Source organism: Neophocaena asiaeorientalis, unplaced genomic scaffold (assembly GCF_003031525.2).
Source record: "Neophocaena asiaeorientalis asiaeorientalis breed wild unplaced genomic scaffold, Neophocaena_asiaeorientalis_V1.1 scaffold23, whole genome shotgun sequence".
NCBI lineage: Eukaryota > Metazoa > Chordata > Mammalia > Artiodactyla > Phocoenidae > Neophocaena > Neophocaena asiaeorientalis.
This window is the reverse complement of record NW_020175047.1, coordinates 1,712,641-1,737,721: the sequence shown is the minus strand read 5'-3', so window position 1 is coordinate 1,737,721 and position 25,081 is coordinate 1,712,641. Positions and strand designations below refer to the sequence as shown.

At 39.8% G+C, this 25,081-nt stretch overlaps 1 protein-coding gene across 3 annotated transcripts in view; it reads right to left on the bottom strand.

The window, feature by feature from the left end:
* Positions 1-18,442, bottom strand: part of ANKRD42 (ankyrin repeat domain 42) — a 60,183-nt gene extending 41,741 nt beyond the window's left edge. For all 3 annotated transcript variants that reach the window (XR_003005738.1, XM_024763567.1, XM_024763568.1), the window contains exons 1-5: positions 17,441-18,442; positions 13,788-13,954; positions 6,898-7,005; positions 3,825-3,944; positions 2,833-2,968 (exon numbers count right to left, since the gene is read on the bottom strand). Coding sequence is in view for 2 of the 3 variants with exons in the window: in XM_024763567.1 (XP_024619335.1) it covers positions 2,833-2,968; positions 3,825-3,944; positions 6,898-7,005; positions 13,788-13,954; positions 17,441-17,498 (589 nt within the window). In the remaining variant the exon portion in view is untranslated. The remainder of the gene's footprint in view (positions 1-2,832; positions 2,969-3,824; positions 3,945-6,897; positions 7,006-13,787; positions 13,955-17,440) is intronic.
* Positions 18,443-25,081: the final 6,639 nt, after the last annotated feature.

Below are 25,081 nucleotides of genomic sequence, written 5' to 3'. Positions count from 1 at the left end.
AAAACATACACAGACCCCAATTACTTCTCATTATCTAGTCCAACCAAACAGTAACCTAAATTATTGCATCAAGCTCCTAACCACTCATGCCCACACCCTCACTACAATCTAGTATTATAAACACAATAGCCAAAATGATGGTTTTAAACATAGATCATGTCACTCCCACGCTCAAAATGCTTCAATGGCTCTTGTTACCTCTCTGACCTCATCATCTATTACGCCCTCACTTCTGTTCCAACCACACTGACTTGCTGTTACTCAAATACGCAAGGCACAATCCTGCCTCAGGAGTTTTACACATTGCTGTTACATCTTCCTAAAATGTTCTTCCCCCAGGATATCAAGACTTGCTCCCTCAACTCCAAGTCTTCACCCAAATGTCACCTCTTCAGTGAAGGCTTCCCTGACTACCCTATTTCAAACTTCATCCCCTGTAACACTCTACTCCCCTTTGCTATTTAATCCAAACACATATCCCTATTTAATACAATATATATTCTGTTCATTCATTTTTATTATTGTCTGTCTCCCCCCTCACCACACACAACGGCAGAGACTTTTGTCTGTTTTATTTGCAGTGATATCCCCAGCACCTAGGGACTGACACACAGATGCTTAATAAATTTTGAATTAATAGTTTTTAACAGAGAGGTCTGAATATAAGCAGTCTAGTCCTGAGGCCACATTCTTAACCTCTACCTTATACTATTAAAAAATATACTACATATGGTTATAAAATAATTATACATGTTTAAGGAAATAAAAGTTGATTTTTTTTTCAATGAGCGGGCAACAAGAGACTAACAAAGTGATCAGGCAAATTCAATAAAGAACTTAATAAAAATGAAATTCCCCCCTACCTTGTATTGAAGAAAAGTCAATTCCAGGTGGAAATGTGAAAATAAAATAATAAAATTCCTAGAAGATAATATAAAAGAGTGTCTTCATGAAATGAAGACTTTCTGAATCCTGTTAAAAAAGTCTTTCCTTACTTTTTTTCACAGGATTCAGAAAGTACTAACCATAAAGGAAGAGCTTATTAAACTGGACTACAGTAAAATGAAAACTTCTATTCATCAAAAGATATCTTAAAAGAATGAAAAGGCAAGACAATAGAACAGAAAGGATACTTAAAAGGAAAAGATATTTGCAACACATGTAAGTGACAAAGAGCTTGTGGTCAGAATATATAAAGAACCCCTACAACTCAATTAGAAAAAAAGAGGGACAACTCAATAAAAATTAAAAAAAAAAAAAAAATGCAGGGCTTCCCTGGTGGCGCAGTGGTTGAGAGTCCGCCTGCCGACGCAGGGGACATGGGTTTGTGCCTCGGTCCGGGAAGATCCCACATGCCGCGGAGCGGCTGGGCCCATGAGCCCTGGCCGCTGAGCCTGCGCGTCCGGAGCCTGTGCTCCACAGCAGGAGAGGCCACAACAGTGACAGGCCTGCATATAGTTAAAAAAAAAAAAAGTGAAGAAGCTTCAAATTGGTATTTCACAGAAGAAAATAACTAAACAGCCATTAATCATATGAAATGATGTTCTACATCTCTAGTCATCTGGGAAAATTCAAATTAAAACCACAATGAGATATTACTATACACTCAAAAGAATGACTAAAACTAAAAAAACTGATAGTGTCAAGTGCTGATGAGAAAGTGGAGTAATTGAAAGCCTTAAACACTGCCTGTGGGTGTATAAATTGATAAAAACCACTTTGGAAAGTCAAAAGAAGCCACACACAAAAGGACACCAGTGTATTATTTTATTCCATGGAGTTCAGAAAAAAAACAATACTAATTTTTACGTTGGAAGTCAGGGTAGTGATTAACTTTGGAAGTTGGCAGTAACTAGAAAGAGGACACGAAGGAGACTACCCTGTTTCTTGATTTAGCTGATGGCCACAGAGAAGTGTTCACTTGTGAAAATTTAGTGAGCTGTGCATTTGAATTGGGCGTTTTTCTGTATGCATGCTATGTGTCAAAAATAAAATTTTTTTAAAAAAGACTGAGAGTAAAAGAGCTACTTCCAGATACACAAAAATCAAGAGAGTTCATACCAACAAACCTTCACTAAATGAACACTAAAGGATGTCCTTCAGAAAGAAGCAAAATGATCCAAGATAGCAGTGTCAAGGGATGGAAGATAAGGGCAGGGAGGAAAGTCAGAGCCAAATTATGAAGGCCCAGCATGCCAAGCTAAGTAATCAGAGATCCACTGGGATCTAGGGAGTTTTTAATAATCAAAGTGATTATTTTGCCTGGACTTCCCCTTCATTTGTTTGCTACCTAAGATTCCTTTAAGACATAGTTCAAGTATTGTTTCAGTAACCAATCTCACTGTGGTCTAACTCTCTTCTGAACTTCTACAGCACCTCTTAGAAGAAGACAGGGTACTTAAGAGTATAGGTCTCATCTGGCTAGTTGACCGCAGGCTAGACAACTGCAATTAGCAAATTAACTCAAATACACTAGTGTCCACTATCTGTACTATTACTTTTTTAAGTAATCTGTGGGGAAGAGACATATGAAGTTAAAAAACAATAACACTAGAGAGTAGATGAGGGAAACAGCTGGTGGGAAGAGTAAATCCAAGTTTAATTTTGGATATTTCTCTTTTGCTAATATGGTTCCAGAAAAAAAAAATCAGTCCCATGATGGGTACATAACATAGACATAATATAAGATAAAAAATGTTCATGTCAACATGTTTACTACTTTAGTTTTGTTAGGAAATATTAGAATGATGACAGTTCAAATTTCTTAAACATGATCAAACATTGTTAAAGTTTACATTAATAGAAAAACAAAATATTTGCTTTTGCGAATACCTGGAAGGTTTCCATTGTAGTCCACATCTTCTATGCTACATCCCCATTTAACGAGAAGTTGCAGACAGCCAAGCCGCCCATGAAAAGCTGCATAATGCACAGGTTTCCACTCTCTCTTATCAGTCACGCTGGGATCCTAGAGGTAACATTCACAAGGACTCAGTTCTTTTACGTTTTGTAGGGGAAACACTAAGTCTAGCAGCTTAATTCTGCAAATGAGAATTGGAGGCTGTTCTTAAAACTATAAGGCAAACACTAAATATCATAGAAATATTTACTGCAACCACTGATTTGAACATATGAGCTAATAATATACAAATGAAATTATAAAGTCTTTTAAAAAAGAACATAACTAGCCACATAAAAATCGTTTCTTTTTAAAAAGGAACTTAACTAGTCATTTTACTGGTCACAAGTTCCTGACCAATAAAATGAAAGAGATGGATTCAAATGATCAAATATTATCCTTGGGAGCATAACCAAAGAGTTAATGAAAAAATATTTAACTCTTATAAGAAGTTACTTTTTACAGCCACTGGGTAATATTAAAAATAAATATCACAATAAATGAAATTTCTGGAGATATAAATCACTTTCTAAATTAGTGTATGAAATAAGAGTTACCAAAGAAACAGGTAAACACACAGCAAGTCAGAAAGATTTACAATCCCTGGTTAAGATGTGTCTGGAAGCTTCAGAATCTTCCCTGTTAAACTCTGAACTGACATGAAGAATTCATAGCCTCTGAAATATTTTGTACCACTAAGCTGTTTTTTTGGTTGTTGTTGATGATTTATCTAAATTATTGCTCCCATGTTTAAAGATAGAAAAGCTAAAGAGAGAGATCAAATTACTTCCTCAAAGTCACATAAGGGATTTACAAAGTCAGGAAGAGATAACCAGACTACCAAATGTTAGTCCATATGATATGGACTGTATGGACTATAGTCCATATCATTATACGTTCTCACTTATTAACAGGCATCCCTCACCACTCCACTTCGGAGCATTATTTGTAAAGTGAAAGAATGTCCGTGTGTTGTCGCAAGGTGTAAAGGAGTGCATCCACGATCATCTTGAGCTGCCAGATTGGCTCCATTAATTATAAGAGTCTGAAAGTAGAGACATAAGAATGAGTTTATATGAAGATAGATGTTAAATCATAAATGCAGATGCAGATTATTTAAAGGCAAGGAATTTGTTAACCTATAGCTAAGCTATTACGTAAGTTCTTACATGTGTGCTACACACAAAGTGTGAGAAATTCTTAGCTAGTCCTAAGAAAATGCTTGAGATCCTTTTTAACATTGCCTAGGAGACATGTATACCCAATTTCACATTCTGATTTGAGCATGTACATACAATTTATAAAACAAACTTTTCATGAGCACAGATTAACAACCACTAAGTTAAATAATTTAATGCTAAGCTAACAAAATTGAAATTTAAACTTCCTCTATTTCAAAAGCAGAATCTTTTATTAACTGGGTTTTGAATACAATAAAAGGATTTCATTACTAAAGTAACCAGTTCTAAGCTCCAAATCAAAATTCTAATGGCATCTGAGGAGATTCCATCTGAATTTACAATTGGCCCAATTTCTGTATATGGGTTACATCATATACACAACACACCCCTTTATATAATATACAGAGTAATTGGTTTAAAAAATTATTAGCAAATATTTTTCAGTTTTACCTCCGTCCGACTTTTTTTCTTTTAACCAGGCTATATTTACCAGCATCTCAGCAAAAGTTTACTTAGTCATAATTCCTACCAAGAGTTTTAGGAAGAACAGTATCCATGATTTTGCCTGACTCCCATTAACAAACTAGTCAATAATCATCACAAACCATATACTGAGTGCTTACTATGTCACTACAAAGAATATGAAGATATATCAACTTAGGGAATTAGGACACATGTAGAGACAAAGACAATCAACTATACAAAGCAGTGCTTTGTAAGTAACAACTACAAAGTATAGTACCCCAAAGCATCACAAAAGCTCTAAGAATGAAGAGATCACTTTGGGGAACAGAAGGACAATCAAGGGAGAGGGAGTGGGTTAAACTAATGCTTAGAGGAAGGAAAGCAAGTAAAGCTTCATTTGACCCTGATATCCCCTTAAGTTACTATTGTATTTGCTCCTTCCTTTCACTGCCTACTTTCCAAATACCTCAATGCCTCGACTTCAAATCCACCTGCAAATTGGGTGCTGTCCCTATCACTGCATAGAAATATAGCCAACCTCTCCCTATAGAGAGTTCTCTAGTTCAGTGGCATTTCCTTAAGTGCTGTTCCCCTTAGTTTTATTCTGTAAGTGATACTCTGCCTGACTTCAACTTCTTCCTTCACTTGCACAGCGCTAATGGGTCCTGACTCTCTATCTCTCTTTCTCCTCTGAATTCCTTACTCATTTCGCTGCTTCCTCCCATCCCTACTAGTAACATTTTTCAACACTCAATCCTCAGTACTCTGTACTCTTCTCTAAGCTTTATTACTCCTGAAATCTTTGTCACCAGTGTCCTTTTCAACTGCCCTGTCCTTCGGCACCCGAATGACCTATAGGCACCTTAAACTCAACATGGGCCAGAGGTGAACTCAACATCCTTCCTCCCGAACCTCCCCTGCCTTTCAGATGTCCCTATCTATAGTGCCATAATTATCTGTCGTTCTGACTCAAAACCTTACAGTCTCACTACACTTTGCCAATGCCTGCTATGTAAGATGTTTTAAATAATTTTCTTTGTTTCCCACTGCCACCAACTAATCTCACCCTCTATGGTTAGTGATAATATCAAAAGTCTCTGATTATCTTGCTTCCAAACACTCTCTTCATCCTACATAATCCTGGATACATCTTGCTAGAATAATTTCCTGAAATATTGTTTTCATTACTACATTCCCCTGTTAATGTCTATGTGCATGTATGTATGTATGTGTGTATATACATATATACACACACATATACGTGTGTACAGTATACATATAAAATTCTCTTTCCTATACAAATGAATCTTTATTCTATTCCTAAGACATTTTACAAGTCTGGCTTTATCTAAACTTAGTTCAGAACAAATCATCTACAGTCAGTCAAACTCATATAATGGTATATTCCTTGAACACACCTCATTTTTCCAATTCAAAGATTTCACATAGAATTATAGCATAGAGGTTAATGGGACAAAGTCTAGGTTCAAACCCTGGCTTTGTCACTAACTTAAGCAACGAACTTAACTCTCTGAATCTGTTTCCTAATCTACAGGAAGGGAAACTCATAAGATTATTGTATTAAATGAAGTGATGCATGGGAGACGGTGATTGACACACAAAAAGTGTTCAATAAATTAAAATCATTATTTTTATTTGCTCCTGACACCGTCCCTACCTACAATGCTTCTTCACTACTTATCTTTTTAAAATCAACCCATTCTTTTAGGATTAGCTGAAGTTTCATTTCCTCCATTTATGATTCCCTTATCTTCTCTTAAGTTCTGCAGTTCTTCTCATCTATACTTTTCATGAGAACCTTACTCAGAGACTGTGATTTGTACTGTTTTGTAACTCACTGAGTAAAGCTACTGTCATTCCCAATAGAATCTCAGGCTTCTTATAGGCAGGGACTGTTTGCTTATATGATTTTGTATTCCTCGAAGCTCCAGTCCATTTCACAACATTGATTAAGTCTATTTACTCTAATAAACTAGATCCTGCCACATATTAATGTATAACTCTGGCCAGGAAATACATTAAATGAGGAATTTTAGGCATGGCAAGCTATAAAGAAGATAATCTGGGCATGACTATGACATCCCTTAAAACAACCCAAACAGATAGCCAACTGCTTTAGAGATAATATAATTTCCAATCTTATACAATCTGTCTGAGTGACAGTTGGTACCAAAATATGAGTCCTAGAATCCAGTAAGTTTTTGTTTAGAACATAGAACTACTAAGTCTATGGGATCAAATTATTAAAATAAAGGCAATAGCCCAACAGAACTATGCTAAAGTAATTAAACTTATTGAATTTTTTTAAAAAGTAACCAAAGTTATTATTACCTGCATGCAAGCATCCTGTCCCCTGATGGCAGCTATGTGAGCTGCTGTCCAACCTCTCATGGTTGCTCGTGAGAGATCAGCTCCATGCCAGAGGAGCCAATGAAGACACTATGTTAAGAAAATACCCATGTTAACCATGTTAGCAGATATTTTTAACATTTTTATATCTTTAAAGTTAGTCTATCATCATGAAATACTACAGCCTGAGAAGCATCATAAGTGAATGAGGGGGCCAGGTATAAGAAAAACAAAAGCACAAGCACAATGATATGGTAACCCACATTTGGCCTTACTGTTAGGTAAACAATATGGAGTGGTAGGAGCTATGGCAAACTGGAGACCACATTCCCTGTCCATAAGGTGAAATACTACTCAATTCCAGCCAGTTTTTGCAGTGAGTGAAATGCTGGTCCATATCTTACATTTGACCAATACTCTGCAAGCCAAACAAAACACATCTGTGGTCAAATTCACTCAACAGCTGCCAATTTACAATCTCTGCCATAGATCTTTAAATGGGTCCAGAAACTTGTGTATCAGAGAAGACACTGTAATTTTGATGATACTTTCTAAGAAAATAAGTGGCATATTAAACAAAGTGAGGGAGTAAAACACATCTTCATTTAAGATTTTTTTAAATCAACTTAAGTCTCAATATAATTCAGTACTAGAGGTCTGTGCCACATATAGTGTTACTCTCTTTATATATTCAAGTTTGTAGATTCTACCTTAAAGAAGTTTCTTTCTTTATAAAAGAATTGATTGTATCATTGGGATACACTGTGACATCAATCATTGCGATATCATTTTTTGAAAAGGCTAATCATTTAGGTATCATTTGCCTGTCATGGAGATTAATGGCCAATAAAATATGGGGAGGGGTGGAGTTGAACCTCACTAATAATCACAGAAAGTCATTCATTTGCTCAACAAATATTTATGGAGAACCAACTATATGCTAACACTGTACAGGTACTGGAGAATAAAACCACTGTAAACATTCATGTACAAGTTATTTATCTCTCCGGGGTAAATATGCAGAAGTGAGATTTCTGGGACACAGGTAAGTATATGTTGTTTAACTTTATAAGAAACTGCCAAACTGTTTTCCAAAGTGACTGCACCATTTTACATTTCTACCAGCAGTGTATGAGAGTTCTAGTCGCTCCATGTCCTTGTCAATACTTGGTATTATCATTTCTCTGGGTTATGCTTTTGTTTTTGTTTTGCCATACTAACCGGTGTGTAGTGACACCTAATTGTGGTTTTAATTTGCATTTCCCTAATGGCTAATGATGTTGAACACTTTTTTCATGTGCTCATTATCATCCACACGTCCTCTTTGAGAAAGTGTCTAATGAAGTCATTTGCCCGTTTTTAATTGGGTTGTTTTCTTACTACTGAATTGTGAGAGTCTCATATATTCTGGCTACAAGTTCTTAGTCATATTTATGATTTGCAAAGATTCTCTCCAATGTTTTCTTCTCGAAGTTTTAGAAGGTTAAGTTTTACATTTGTTTATCATCTGCTTTCAGTACATTTTTACATATGGTACCAAGTATGAGTTGAGGCTCATTTTCTTACGTATGACTGTCCAACTGTGCCAGCACCATTTAATAAAAATACTATCTGTTCTCCATTAGATTGCCTTTGCATCTTTGTCAAAAATCAACTGACCAATCAGCAGGTCTTCAGAAATGACTACGTGAGGAGCTTGGTAAATCCTCCCCAAGAAGCAATGACAAAGCTAAACAAAGTTGTCAAAAACAACCATTTAGGGAATTCCTTGGCAGTCCAGTGGTTAGGACGCCACGCTCCCACTGCAGGGGGCAAGGGTTCGATCCCTGGTCTGGGAAGATCCCACATGCCGTGGAGCAACTAAGCCCCTGTGCCACAACTACTGAAGCCCCCATGCCTAGAGCCCATGCTCTGCAACAAGAGAAGCCACCGCAATGAGAAGCCCACGCACTGCAACGAAGAATAGCCCCCACTCGCCACAACCAGAGAAAGCCCGTGCGCAGCAACAAAGACCCAACGCAGCCTAGAATAAATAAATAAATATTAAATAAAAAGGATATATATATGTATAACTGAGTCACTTTGCTGTACAGCAGAAATTAACACAACATTGTAGATCAACTATACTTCAATAAAATTTTTTTAAAAAGAATTCTAATATCAAAGTTATTGTGAGGAATAGACAATATACTTTGTCAATAGATACCAAAACTCAAGGCACCTAATAAATACTAAGCACTGCAAAAAATAAAAATAAAATGTCCAGTTTTCAAAATGTCCAAACTAAAAAATTATGAGACATACAAAGAAAACAAGAATGTGTAACACATACACAGGAATAAAAAGGAATCGATAGAAACCATCTCTGAGGTACTTCCCTGGTGGTCCAGTGGTTAAGACTCCGCACTTCCAATGCAGTGGGCACAGGTCCCATCCCTGGTCAGGGAACTAAGATCCCACATGCCATGAGGTGTGGACAGAAAAGAAAAAAGAAAAAAAAAAGAAACCATCTCTGAGAGGGCCCAGATGCTCAGCTCAGAAAGACTTCAAAGCAGCTATTACATATAGCTTTAGAGAACTAAAAGAAATTATTTTTTAAAGAATTTATGTTGGGACTTTCCTGTTAGCACAGTGGTTAAAACACCCCCTGCCAATGCAGGGGGCACCGGTTGGAGCCCTGGTCCAGGAAGATCCCACATGCCGTGGAGCAACTAAGCCTGTGCACCACAACTACTGAGCCCACGTGCCACAACTACTGAAGCCCGCACACCTAGAGCCTGGGCTCTGCAACAAGAGAAGCCACCACAATGAAAAGCGTGCGCACTGCAACAAAGAGTAGCTCCCGCTCGCTGCAACTAGAGAAAGCCCGCATGCAGCAATGAAGACCCAACGCAGCCAAATAAATTAATTTTTTTTAATTTATGTTTAATGAATTAAACAAAAATATGATGACAATGATTCATCAAATAGAAAATAAAGAGACAGAATTTAGTAAAAAAAAGAAAATTCTGAAGGTGCAAAGTATATCTGAAATAAAAGTTTACTACAGGGGCTCAAAAGCTGATTTCATCTGACAGGAGAAAAAAAATGAAGTCTAACAAAGCACAGTTTTCACCAGCTGTTAATTTAGTGATCATTTTATACTACCAACATAGTACCATGAGTCTTAAGAAATTTCAGAAAGGATAACAAAATGTAAAGGTATTAATGCAGTACTCAAGTAGAGAATTAGGACATGATCCTCAAATGGGAAAGTAGAAAGTTGCCAAAACCTTTTGATTTAGATTTATTTTTGTTAAAATTTAACGAACATTTCTTGAACAGCTGCTATGCACTATGCTATACAGTAAAAATATAAATTTAATTCAACAAATTCATCAATACAACAAACATTTATTGGGAACCCGCAATGTGACTCCAATATGCCAGACACTATGCTAGATGCTGTGGAAAAAAAGATAAATAAAATCCCTTCAAAGAGCTCAAAATCTATTGTTTTTGTTTTTGTTTCTTTGCGGTATGCGGGCCTCTCACTGTTGTGGCCTGTCCCGTTGCGGAGCACAGGCTCCGGACGCGCAGGCTCAGCGGCCATGGCTCACGGGCCCAGCCACTCCGCGGCATGTGGGATCCTCCCGGACTGGGGCATGAACCTGTGTCCCCTGCATCGGCAGGTGGACTCTCAACCACTGCGCCACCAGGGAGGCCCCAAAGAGCTCAAAATCTAACAGAGAGGGACTGCCCTGGTGGTCCAGTGGTTAAGACTCCGCGCTCCCAATTCAGGGGGCCTGGGTTCGATCCCTGGTCAGGGAACTATATCCCGCATGCTGCACCTAAGACCCGGCACAGACAAATAAATAAAAAATAAATAAATATTTTTTTAAAAAAGAATGTTAATAATTATCTAACAGAGAATGCAATTCAATGTGATAAATACAATTTTTTAAATGTGTATAAAATTGAGGGAAGAGTTGCTAGTTGGAGGATACTGAGGGGGGGAAACACAGAAGGCCCTGCCAAGTGGGTGCTACCTGACCTGGATTTCAACAAGCTAACCACTGGGAAGAGGTGAGACCAGCCAGATGAAACAGCATGTACACAGTCCATGATAATATGAAATAGTGGACTAGCTTGGGAAATGACAGTAGTCACCAGTACTGCAACATGAAACAAGTCTGATGGGAGATGAGGTTGGAGAGGTAAGTCTACCGTATTAAATAGCTTAAACTTCATCCTACAGGGTATAGAGAGTCACTACAGGGACTTAAGGAAGGTTTTAAGTAATAGCAGATTTTTGTTTTAGAGCAATAATTTTGTATGCCCGTTATGAACTAGAAGTAGACAAGAGAGGAAAGGAGGAAATCAAGTAGCTCTAAGGCAGTGGCTATGAAGGTGTAGAGGACAAATCTGAGACAAAGACAGAACAGAATCAACTGACTTAGGGATCAGTTCTCACTACATCAATGTGCATCATGAAGCACTTGACCTAGACAAATGCTGATACTGTGTTTTGCTTCTGTAAAATCCTGAGACAACTCAATATGATGCAAAGGACATTAGCCTGGAAAACTAAGAAAGGGAGGGAAAAGAATAACAGTTTAGTTTTAGACCAACTAAATTTAAGATGCCAGTCAGATATGCATGAGCTGTTGATAAGCGCCGGATGCAGAAACCAGAATTCAAATTCTGGAGAGAAAGCGAATCAATGAATTATTATGTAGAAGTGATTAAGCCAAGGAAGTCTAAAAATGGCCTGGAGAGAGAGTGTAAAGTTGAAGAGAGACACCCATTGGCAAGAGCATAAAGAAAACCACTAATTTTAGAGAAGGCAGGGTAGGTTAATCAGAGAAGCTGAAAAGATCCCAGGAAAGAGATGAAATAAATGGTATAGCAACAAGTCCTATCTTATTTCAAATATGGCAGAGTAAAATCAGTATTTCCTCCTCTCTTCAAAATCATTTAAAAAATTTAAAAAAGAGCAAGAAAACCCCATCTTTGATGAAGCTAGGAGATATCTGAAACCACAAAACAGATGGGAAAGCTGCCAAAGTACAGATCAAACAGGAATGTGGGAGCAAACACCAGAGAAAATCCCCACACAGGGCTGCAAGCACAGAAAAACCCGTCAAGGCACATTTCTCCCAGGTGAGAGGAAGCCACTAAAAGGCCAAAGCAAAAACCCCTACAGTTCAAGTGGGGCACACAAACTGGTGGAGAGAGATTCTTTGGACCAGATTTGGTTCCAAAAAGCCGAAAAGCCCAAACAAAGAAATCACACAGAGAAGCTATATTCATGGAAAGCAGACTCTGTGTGGCAGGGAAAAAAGAGTTGCATAGTGAATAGACCTACTGCAGCCTACAGACTGGAGAAATGTAATAGCTAAAATAAACTCCCCACACACAACCATGAATTGTGAGAAAAATTCCAGTTGGCTTTGCACACAGCCCAAGAATAAGAAGTTGTGCATACAAATGAACTTATCTATGAAACACAAACAGACTCACAGACATAGAGAACAGACTTGTGGTTGCCAAGGGGGAGGCGGGTGGGAGAAGGTGGATTGGGAGTTTGGGATTAGCAGATGCAAACTATTATATACAGAATGGATAAACAACAAGGTCCTACTGTACAGCACAGGGAACTATATTCAATATCCTGTGATACACTATAATGGAAAAGAATATGAAAAATAATATATATACATACATATAACTGAATCACTTTGCCATACAGCAGAAATTAAGACAACACTGTAAATCAACTATACTTCAATAAAATAAATTAATAAAAAAAAGAAGTTGTGCATAAAAATATTCACTAAACACTGCTTGTACTAGTGAAAAACTGAAACCAATGAAATATCCATCAATCAAAAAAATCGATAAATTCTGATATTCATCTAAGAATAGACTATTACAGCATGGCTGAAAGGAATGAACTAGAGTATATATATGTAACCATGTCATTAAAATTCAAAAACACATTGTTGAACAAAAAAAGCAAGCTGCAGAATGATACAAATAATATGATGACATTTATATAAACATGTCCTTTAAAACAGTGATATAATCATATGTAACAACAGCATAAAACATATATGGTAATAATAAACATCAAATTCAGGGTAATAGTTATCTCTGGAGTTGGAAGGAGAGAAATGACACCTGGGAGGGGTGCTCAGGGACTTCAAATGTATCTGTGATACTCCATTTCTTTTCCAAAAATCTGAAGCAACTACAGCAAAAATATTAGGATTTGATACAGCCAGGTATGCATTACGTTATCCTCTGCAAGTTACCCTGTATGCTTGCCTTAGGAACCCAGCCGCCACCCTGTGAGGAAGCACAGACTAACCCACATGTGGGGACCTCACAAAAAGACCCCCGTGGAGAGGGATCAAGGGGTGCAGCCTACAACCAGCATCTACTACCAAATGTCTGCGTGAACAAGACTTCAGAAGATTCCAGCCCTGGCTTTTAAATCTTCTAGGTGGAGCCCCAAACATCATGGAGTAGAGACAAGCTGTCCCTGAAATCCAAATTCCTGGTTCACTCCTGAGCATAAATAAATGGTTATTTTATACCACCAAGTTTTAGGATAACTTATTACTAAGGTAACCAGACCGCCCAAATGTTAGACTGAACTGAAAAGAAAAATATTTGTATATAAATGTATAACTGAATCACTCTGCTGTACAGCAGAAATTAACACAACATTGTAAATCAACTATACTTCAATAAAATAAATTTTTTTAAAAAAAGAAAAGAAAAATATTTTCAGTGCCTAGCATAAGGCCTCAGTCCTGTTTGCTAAATTTACAAAACTGTCAACGCGCTAAACTTACCTCAGTTTAATAACTTATATAGTTTCTTACCTCCAAACTGCCAGAATGTGCTGCCCAGTGTAAAGGGGTAAATTTATGGAGAACGTCAACTTCATTAATGCTGGCACCACATTCTACTATTTTTGAAAGCTGTTTTACATCTCCAGCACGTACTGCATCATGTATGCTACCAAAATGCACTTTCTTCCTGGCATCTACTGAAAAACAAAATTACTTAAAATATATTACAAAACTAAAAAAAGACTAAAGCAACGACTGAACTGAAAGTACAAAATCACTTTGGCTTTCCAAATAATTTACTACAAAGATGTTTGTGATTAACATCTTAATCTGACTTCAATTTCAGCTCTAATATGTAAAGAGCACGGACGTTGTCACCCCCATCCATACAGGAAAAAAGCAGAACAAACAAAGTCAACAACTTTTCTTGCACTCATCAAAGAATTGAAGTCTCGGGACAAACGGCCACCCTGAATTTGGAGAGACAGGCAAATACAGAGAAACACAGTCAAGTTCAGCTTACCTGGAGCAGAAGTCACTAGAACCATAAGCTTCTAAAAGCACTTAAATAGTAATTTTGACAAGTTGCTGGGGACTGGGTATGTAGTAGCCTAACAGTGAGAAACTCCTCGGGGCCATAGTCTTAGGAGGTCCCCTCATTTTCATAGATTTTACCTTCAAAACGCCACCAGGTTATCACTGTGAAAAACCAAGAAAAATCACTTCATGTCTTTGGTAAAGGGGGAGAGAGGTAACCATTTTGAAATCTGCCCAGCTATTCTCTGTAACAAAGGCCTACTCTCCAGTGAAAAAGACTTTACCAGAACCTTATCTCACACAGGCAGATATATTTTACTAATATTTTTCGTATCTTTCTCGTATGTCCTACACTAAGAAAGGAATGGCAGGTCACAATTTTTACTTCATACATTCTAGCGCCTTATATTTTATAATATAATGTTCCAAACATCAAGACTGGATTGTCAGCCTTACTGTACCGTGAAATATTTTAATGTGCATTGTGAACCAGAAGTAATAAAAGTATCTAAGCACGAACAGACAGTTGTTGGAGAAGGAAGAAGTAAATAGTTCAATCAAAGCATTTCCTAAACCAAACAAACAGGCACAATTCCTGAACTCAAATTGTTTTGAAAAGAACTCACCAACACCTCTGGCAGATAATCTATGCAGCCTTGTATTACTATTTATCTATGTATATGTCCTCTCTCCACAATTAGCATGTTAATTTCTTGACAGCTGAAATCATTTCTTATACCAACCCTTAGCAAAATGCTATGCATTTTACTCAAAAGTCCTTTGAGCATGTACCATATGCCAGGTGCTATAACACAATGAATAGACATGGATTTAAGACATTTTCTTTCCACTGACACTTTAAAATCTATTGGGATAAATTCGATGAAATCGAAAACCTGACAGTAACATCTTAAGAGATTACAGGTAAAATAAAGGAGGAGGAAACACTCGAGCAAGTCTTTGAAGAACAATTAAGATCTATGCATACGGGAAAGAGAGTAAGGAAGCACCCCGAGAAAACCAAACCACTTGGTAAATGTTTAATGACGTTAATCCCCTAGGTCAGACCTTCATTACTCTCCTTTATGTTTGTTTTTTTATATTTTGGCCATGCCGTAAGGCATGTGGGGTCTTAGCTCCTCGACCAGGGATCGAACCCGTGCCCCATGCAGTGGAAGCATGGAGTCTTAACCACTGGACCTCCAGGGCCTTCCATTATTCTCCTTTAAACAAGTACTGCAAATGACGTTCTACCCACTCTAATACATTTTATACAGGGACGCTCTAATCCATCGTATACAAGGACACTATTCTGATCACTTCATTCCTCCACTCTGAACTGCTTCTGGTTATCCGCTGCTAGTCTAGAGAACCAAATCCAAGCCCTCAGTATGACAGTCTATGCCCTCCCATAATTTGGCTCCATCTAATTTGACAGCCTTTTTTCTCACCACATTCCATTCCAATTTATTCATTCATCCACCCATCTATCCACTCAACATTAATCTGGTATCTACCATAAGGATAAAAAGAAAAAGAAGACATGATCTCTATCCTCAAGGGACTCACAGAGATACACAAACACAATTACAAAACAATGTAGTAAGAGCAATGACAGAAATATTCATAAGAAGTTATGAAAGCACAGAAGACTTCTAACTTTGCTAGGGTAGGTGGGAAGGAGAGCAGAAAAAGATTCCTAGAGAAGGTAACACCTAAGATGAATCTTCAAGGATTAGCAGGAATTTGCCAGGTGAAATGGATGTGGGGAAAGGCATCCTGGACAGGTCAAGAAACTATAAAAATACCCACCCTATTGTTGAAGCATAAAGTGGAAGGAAAAGAGGCTAGAATTAGACAAGAGGCAAGCTGTGCTGGAACTTGCTGAACTTGAGCAGAGTGGGGAGTCATTGAGGGATTTTAAGCAGAAGAATAAGAATGATCAGATTTGTAATGCTTTGTATATGGCTGGCTGCAGTAAGGCGAATTCATTGAGCAAAGGGCAAGAGTATAGACTCAAGGAGACCATGTAGGAAGATATCTACAGTAGTCTACACCAGAGAGGTTGAGACCCTCAACCAAGTGAATGGCAGTAGGAACAGAAAAGGAGACAGATTCAACATGTATTAAGGAAGCAGGATGAATTGAACTTGGATGGATATAGTGGGTGAAATACGGGAAAAGTAACGGGACAACTCCAAGGTGTCTGGCTTAGTTACATAAGTGGTGTACTGCCACTGAGACAGCGAACACTAAAGGACAGAGAGGGCATATGAATACAAAATTATATTCTGAATGTGTTGGTCTTGAGGTGCCCATGGAAGAGTTCCAGAAAGGAGTTGTACATATGAGTCTGCAGCTCCAGTGAGAGGCCTGGAGTTGAGTTCTCAGTGTTAGCTGTGTCTCAGTATTAGGCAGCTTTTTCTGATCCCCAACCTCACCCTATACTGGAGCCAACGGCTCTCTACTCTTCTTTATAGCATTCATCACACCAGTAATTACTTGCTGAGTATTCATCTTCCCCACTAGAAGGAAGGAATGTGCCTGTCTTCTTTGCTTACATATCCTTAAGACAAAGCACATAATAGGCACTCAATAAATATTTACTGGATGACTGAATGAATAACAGATTCCGGGGTCATCACTAGGGTTGAAGCCATAGTACATGACAAGGAAAAAAGCACTAATGATGGCACTATCCAAGGGAAAAAGCAACGTTTTAAAAAGAGGATAGAAGGAAATTCAGGGTAGATAAGTAGATAGATAGGTAGGTAGGTAGATAGATAGATAGAGTCAGCAGAGTGGAAGGAAGAAAATGAGATAAGTCTAACATTCTCTCCAGAGTCAAATGCTGCAGAGACGGTAGAACTTAAAAGAGTCCATACATTTTAACAAGAGTTGATGTCAGCTGGGAACGAAGTCTCAGGAATGCGCGCAGATAGAAAAATAAAAAAGGAAGTAGAGCTGAAATGAGGAAGGATGGGGGCCAGGTGAGCAGCTCTGTGACCTACTGAAAACAGGTCAATTAAGGGAAATGAGGAGTGACAGGTGAGAAAGGGAACTGCCAGAAGGGGCGAAGCTCCTGTGAGCTGAAGTGAGAAAAGGAGTGTGGCAGAGATGAGGGCCAGTGAAGTAATCTGACTCACACGGGGTCGCAGTCTCCGTGCAGAAGGTGGAGGGGCCTGAACCGGACACCCCGGGCATGGTGCGACCCCTCGGACTCCGGGGAGGAGTCGAGTCCAGGGCCCTGCTGCTGCGGCGGTCTTCGCTCGCTGTCACCCACGAGCCAGTGCAGCAGCGGCTGTCTTCCTCGTCGTCGCTAGGCCGGGGGACGCCGTCCTCCGTCGTTCTCTCCCAGGAGCCCCGGCAGCGGGAACCTTCGTCTTCGCTTTCTCTCTCCCAGAAGCAGCGGCGGCTGGCGTCTTCGCTGACGCTCACGACGGAGGAGTCGCTGGCCACGTAGCCGCGGTCTTCACTCACCCCCTCCTCCCAGGAACTGCTGAGGCTGCGGCCGCCATCCACACTTCCGCCCTCCCAAGAGCCACTGAGGCGGCGGCTGTGGTCGTCACTGCCTCTCTCCCCGGAGTCGCTGGTTCGGGGACCCCGGAGCTCCCTGACTCCCTCCCAAGTCCCACTGAGATGGAGGCCGCGGTCTTCTCTGACCGTTCCCCCGGAGTCACTAGTGGGGTGGCTTCCGACTTCACTTAAACTCACGTCGCTGCTGCGGTCTCCCCTTACTCTCTCCCAAGAGTTGCTGGGACGGTGGCCACGGTCTCCCCTGACTCTCTCCTGAGAGACACTGCGACGGTGGCCCAGGTCTTCACTGACCCTTCTTGAGTCATTGCGGGAGAAGCGGACGTCTTCACTTGCTCTTCCCGTCGGTACCCTGCAGCGGTGGTCGCTGCCTTCACGGATTCCTTCCCTGTCTTCGCTACGACTAAAGCTCTGGCCTTCGCTAACTCTTTCCCTGGATTGGTCGCCGCGATGGCCGTGCCGGCCGTTTATCCTCCACACGCGATGGCTGGTGCGGCGGCCGCCGTCTTCGGTTGCTACTCCCCGCGAGTCACTGTGGCGGCGGCCGCCGTCGGCGAGTAACCTCTCCTCTAAGTCGCTTTCCAGCGTCCCGACTCCAGCCGTTGCAGCGATGGTGGAGCCGTCGCCTTGGAAATGAGTAAACTTCCGGCGTGCTGCGGTCATTTCCGCTCCCTCGCGGTCGTGCGTCACTTCCGGCTTCCCTGCAGGTTTTTTTTGTTTGTTTGTTTTTTGTTTTTTAACCCCAAAGCTTCTCCTCTAGAGATGGTGGAATGGACCGGTTTTCGATGAAGTTCCGCTCGGTCTCACATTCGGCCTGTCTAGGCCCCGCCTCTATAACGGCCTGGCATAGGTCGCGCCCGCCGTGTCTCGGCGACGCACGTGGAGACTCCAGGACTGCAGTCGACGTAGGTGACCTGCGTGTGTGCCTCGGGCCGGGCAGGGCCTTTTATCCCCGGCAAACCGAGTGTCATTTTTCAGTGCTGGTTGGAGCATTGGAGAAAATATATTCTTACCCTATCATTTCATAAGTATGGACAAAAGACCTAATGGAGGAGTTAGCAGCTGCAGCGCTATCATTGTTGCGTGTTACTACTGCCAGGCTCTTTGATAATCGCTTGGTACTAATTCTCACACTAATTTTGTAAGGTAGGTGTTATCCCCATTTTACAGGTGAGGAGATTCAAGGTATCAGTAATTTGCTAAGATCCAACAGCAGGTAAGTTGTGAAGCCAGTATAAAAACAGGTCATCAGTCAAAAGACTGCACCAGGTCTCCTGACTCCAAGGTTCCTTTCACTGTAAAATGTTTACTTTCAACATTTTGGCCCAGATCTTTTTCTGCAAGCCTACTGCATAACGTGTATTCTTCCATTCATATTTATAGCAAATATATGGGTCAGGTCTTGTGCTAGCAGCTGAAAACACAGAAATTAGAATTCTCTGCCCTCCAAGGGCATCACCCACCTTGATTCTCCTTTTACCCTGTTTTTTCCTATCCTTTTGCCACAGGTTTTGTTTAGTGAACACAGCTGGCAAATTCCCCCGACCCTACCTTTCCTCTCTTGAAATACAGTAAATGCCTTTCTTTAACTTCCATGGCCTCTTGTAACATTAATAACTTCCATTTGTTGAGTTCTTATGATGAATCTGGCACTGTACTAAGCGCTTTATATTAGTTTTTCTGTTTAATCCTTCACCTAACCTACCAGGATAGTATTACTGTTCCTTTCTACAGTTAGAGAAGTACAGCACCAAAGTGAATTGCCTGAGGGTACACAGCTAGTAAGTATTAAGTCCTTGCATTAGGTTTCCAACCTAGATCTTTGATTTTGCTGTGCATACTCCTCGAAATCTCTGAATTCCCACAGCCTTTATTAGACCACTTATCATACTGTATTACAATTACCTGCTTAACAGTTGGTTCTCACCCCTACCCCCCAGGGACTCTGACCTTCTGGAAGGTGGAAACTATCATTATTCATCATGGCATTCCTAACATTTAGAATACTTAGTTGAAGGGAAGGAATTACTAACTGTTGTGTGGGTAAGTGGGTTGATGGTTGGTTGATTGTCTGGTGGATGAACTGATAGATTGAAAGTAAAATTTTTCAGGGACTTTGCTGGTGGTCCAATGGTTAAGACTCTGCACTTCCACTGCAGGGGGCATGGGTTTGATCCCTGGTCGGGGAACTGAGATGCTGCATGCTGCTTGGCGTGGCCAAAAGAAAAGTAAGAAAAGTAAAATTGATCAGTTGGAAAGGAATTTGGAATTAGTCAGCCCAATGCCCTAAGTTTTGGAAATGGGGCAACAGAGGCCTATTGTCTTACCAGACATCTATTGAGTTATTAATATGGGCCAGTTTTTATGCTAAATGATTTGCAAATAGTCTTAATCTGTATTATTATTTCTATTTTTACAGGTGAAGAAATCAAGATTTGGCCAAGATCCCATAACTAGGTGGTGGGGAGTTGGAACCCACTATGACTGAACTCCAAATTAATACAATGTTTGTAGCCACTTATATAATAATGGTAAAGGCATTACTTTTTTGCTCTGTTGTATGGATAAACACACTGAGGCTGAGGGAATAAGGCAGCACACTCTTAAAGGATACACACTTGGTGGAAAGGATCAGAAAAGGAAACAGAAACATAGAGAAGCAGAAAAAGTAAAATCTCCCAAAATAAACTTGAAAGGAATTAAAAATAAAAGCAGAAGTTAAAGAAATAGAAAATAAAATTGATCATAATAGTAGCTGATGTTCAAAAAGAACAATAAACAGACAGCAAATCTGAGGAAGAAGAAGAGAGAAAACAATATCAGAAGCAAAGGGAACACATTACAGATATTAGGGACTTTGAAAACAAGTGAATTATTTAGTGTAACCTTATAATCTTGAAAATTGACTTGGACATTTTGGTTTTGTTTTTTTACGGTACGCGGGCCTCTCACTGTCGTGGCCTCTCCCGTTGCGGAGCACAGGCTCCGGACGCGCAGGCTCAGCGGCCATGGCTCACAGGCCCAGCCGCTCTGTGGCATGTGGGATCCTCCCGGACCGGGACACGAACCCGCGTCCCCTGCATTGGCAGGCGGACTCTCAACCACTGCGCCACCAGGGAAGCCCAGACTTGGACAATTTTTTAGGAAAATATAAATTTTTTAAAAATTAGCTGAAGAGTTAGAAAACGTTAATAAACTGATAATTATAAAAGAATGCCTGGGCTTCCCTGATGGTGCAGTGGTTAAGAATCTGCCTACCGGGCCTCCCTGGTGGCGCAGTGGTTGAGAGTCCACCTGCCAATGCAGGGGACACGGGTTTGAGCCCTGGGCCACGATGATCCCACATGCCGTGGAGCAACTAAGCCCGTGCATCACAACTACTGATCCTGTGCTCTAGAGCCCGTGAGCCACAACTACTGATATAGCCCGTGCTCCGCAATGAGAGAAGCCACAATGAGAAGCTCGTGCACCACAACGAAAAGTAGCCCCCACTCGCCGCTACTAGAGAAAGCCCGTGAGCAGCAACAAAGACCCAATGCAGCCAAAAATAAATACAATTTAAAAAAAAATTCAATTGAAAAAAAAGAATTATATGGGCCAATAGCGATTAAGAGGCTAAGAAAAGCACACTGGTTTTGGCAAGGAGTCATTGATAATATTCAGGAGAGCAATTTTAATGAAATAGGCAAGATGTAAAAACCAGATTGCACGGGATTTCAAGGTAAGTGAGGGACTGACTATGAAGGAAGTTTCTCAAGTGAAACAGGTTTCAGAACACACTGAAGTGGGCATCTCAGCATTCCAGAGACTCAAAACCCTTTTAAGTAGGAAGCTTACGGTTACAATGAGTAAAATTGGCTAGTCCTCCATCTCTACCTCAGTTTTTCCAAAGTGGGGTGATAAGTCAGGTTGTTCCTCTAATCCCCTGTAAACCAGCTCTTTCCATCTAGTTCTAGAGGAGGGAGTAGGACCAACTCCAGGACAAGAATTAAGTGGATTTTGGTAACCGTCTCTACTCTTTCTGCCTATAGACCCTCTTACTTCCCAAGCATTCTTTCCCTTTGGTGCTCACCTCTAATCCCTCACTGGGGCACCCCATGGGTGCATTTTTGCTCTTACTCTTTAACTTGCTCTTCCCCACCTGCCCAACAAAGTGTTCATTATTTCAGAGAGCTGACCCCATATAGGAGTAGGAGGGCACTTCCTACTCCTACAGGAGAAGTTCAGGCCTTTTTTGACACTAGTCTGATTTTCCATTTCTACCTCCAGATTACCTCTTTAGTCAGCTAAACCTTTCCATTTGTAGACATGCTTAGATGCCTCCTTATATCTTCCTGAATGTTTTGTACAAACCCCTCGAAGCATTTGTTAGATGTTAAATAGGCTGTAAAGAAAGACAGCCAGGAAAATGTAACTAGAATCTAAAATTGTTTATTTTAGGTTAAACTATTCTGTGAGAATCTAAGTTTTTTTCTTTTTTTAATATTGAAATATAGTGAAATATATGTAAGTCTCAGGTGTACCACAGTGATCCACAATTTTTAAGGGCTATATTCCATTTATAGTTATAAAATATGGGCTAGATTCCCTGTGCTGTACAATATATCCTTGTAGCTTATTTATTTTCTACATAGTAGTTTGTACCTCTTGATCCCCTACTCCTATCTTGCCCATCCCCCTTCACTCTGGTAACTGCTAGTTCTCTGTATTTGTGAGTCGTTTTCTTTTTTGTTATATTCACTAGTTTATTTTTTAGATTCCACATATAGTGATATCATACAGTACTTATTAAATTTTTAATATATATAATAATTAGGTCCTTATTTTTCTCCCCAAAGCTTATTTTACTTTGAGCTGAATAACAAATTCCTTTGTAGTATTTAATGGAACCTAAAAGTTGGATGTTTAAAAATAGGTAAATTATGTTGAAATCAGAGAACATTGTAAATAGGGTATGAACAATGAAATTTGTAGATTTTAATACAATATTCCTTTTATTTCTTCTCACAAACTTCAACTCTTATTTCAAAAGACAGTATTCCAGGGACTTCCCTGGCGATCCAGTGGTTAAGACTGCATGTTTCCACTGCAGGGGGCGTGAGTTCGATCCCTGGTCAGGGAACTAACATCCACATGCTGCACAGTGTGGCCAAAAAAAACAAGACAATATTCCAGCTTCCCTGAGGCTTCCTTTAGCCTTCTTTGCTATACTCTCTTGTGTAGAATAATGGTTCTAGTTCCTAATGATATGTGTTTACTACTTTTCCGTTTTTTTAGGGGGCTAAAATTAGGTGTTGCTGATTTCTAGGTCAGTTGTCAGATCTGGCCGTTTATTATAACAATTAACTACGGAGCTTTTTAAAATTGGGATATAATTGACATAAAACATTAGCTTTGGTGTTTAAAAAGCTATAGAGCTTCTTAAATATTAGAGGTGTCTCTGAATGAGAATCTACTAAATAAGACTCTCGAGATAAGCAGTCTCTTCTTAGCATTCACTGTGATTCTAATGCACAGCCAAATTGGGGGGCACACTTCTAAATCAATACCCAACATCTACATCAAACAAAAACTAGGAATTCTCAATTTCAACTGCAAATACCTATGAACATCTCAGAGAAATACTGTCCCCTCCGCCATTACAACTAAGTCCTTTTGTGCTATTGATGGTATCTCCTTCTAGCTCTGAGACTGACTTATCAGTCATCTGTTTTCAATCTTTCTCCAACAAGTTCCTTTTAAACCTAAGTGCTAACATCTCTTTGTTCAACTACAATTAAATCTCTCCAGTTAAATTTCAGAGATGAGCAGCTTTTATTATTTTGTCCCCTCTCACCCATACTCAACTCTTCTTCAGTCAATAGGGGATACGTCTTAATTTTTCCGTATTTCGTAACTTTGTTGACTACCTATTTAAAAAAAATTCCCATTGCTGGTTTTATTTTACTTCTTTAATTGTGCTTATTTTTCACCTCCCCACCTATAAGTCTTTAAATGTTTCCCAAATTCCCCTGGTACACTTGTAGGTTTGAATGTTGCCTTCCTCTTGATTGTGACATACTTTTAATCATTTGGTAAAAGCTATGGATGGTCTTCCCCAAAAAAGGCACAACAGGAAGTTTTGCCTACATTTTTAGATTCAGACCCCAGCATTTCTTCCATGATATTGTTCATGTATGTTCATATATTGGGGCATCACATAATGTGTTTCTCTCTCTTAAATTCATTGGACACATTTTCTCACTCGACCTCTCTGTAGCATTTGCTAATCTCTTTAAATTTTTATTCACTTGATTCTTTAAAAACAAAGGCCAGGGCTTCCCTGGTGGCGCAGTGGTTGAGAGTCCGCCCGCCGATGCAGGGGACACGGGTTCGTGCCCCGGTCCGGGAAGATCCCACATGCTGCAGAGCGGCTGGGCCCGTGAGCCATGGCCGCTGAGCCTGCGCATCCGGAGCCTGTGCTCCGCAACGGGAGAGGCCACAACAGTGAGAGGCCCGTGTACCGCAAAAAAAAAAGGCCAACCTTAGATGCATAAAGGATATCACCTCTGTTTAAAATTTCTAGTGGCTGCTGTGGTCATCAGTATAATACACAGTCCTCAGCATGACCAAGAAGACTCGTTCTATTCAACATTACTGGGTTTTAACCATATAAAAACACATGAAGTGTTTTCGAGCCTTCAATTTTGCTGCTTATTCTTCATAGATACCCTTGCCTCCTACCAGTGTGGACACCACTTCAATTCATCCTCCAAGACTCAAATACCACCACCTCTATAAAGTCTTCCTTAACCAACCTCCAGGTAGTCTGGTGTGCCTATTAGGGTATTTTTGTAAATTGCAGGAATATTATGGAATGAAATGAAGCAAAGCCAGGTTCTCATTCTTGTTTTACAATTTTATAAGTGAATGATTCAATTTCATCTGTAAACTGGGGATACCACCTACCATTTAGAATTATTTGTAAGTATCAGAGGAAATCTATGTAAAGAGTTTGCCAATGCCTACCATATAGTAAGTGCTCAACACATTTCATTGTCTTATATGCCTGTCTCCCCCAACAGATGGCAGAAAAGATTAATCTTGCATCTCAGAGTGCCTGGCTCATTGCAGGTGCCTCATTCATGTTTTCAAGAACAGAGTGATGAAAGATATAGGAAAAAGAAGTCACTTTCTAAAGTCACTTAAGAAATAAAAGAGATACAAATTGGAGTTTCATCATTCTATTTATTACATGTATGAATATTAACATC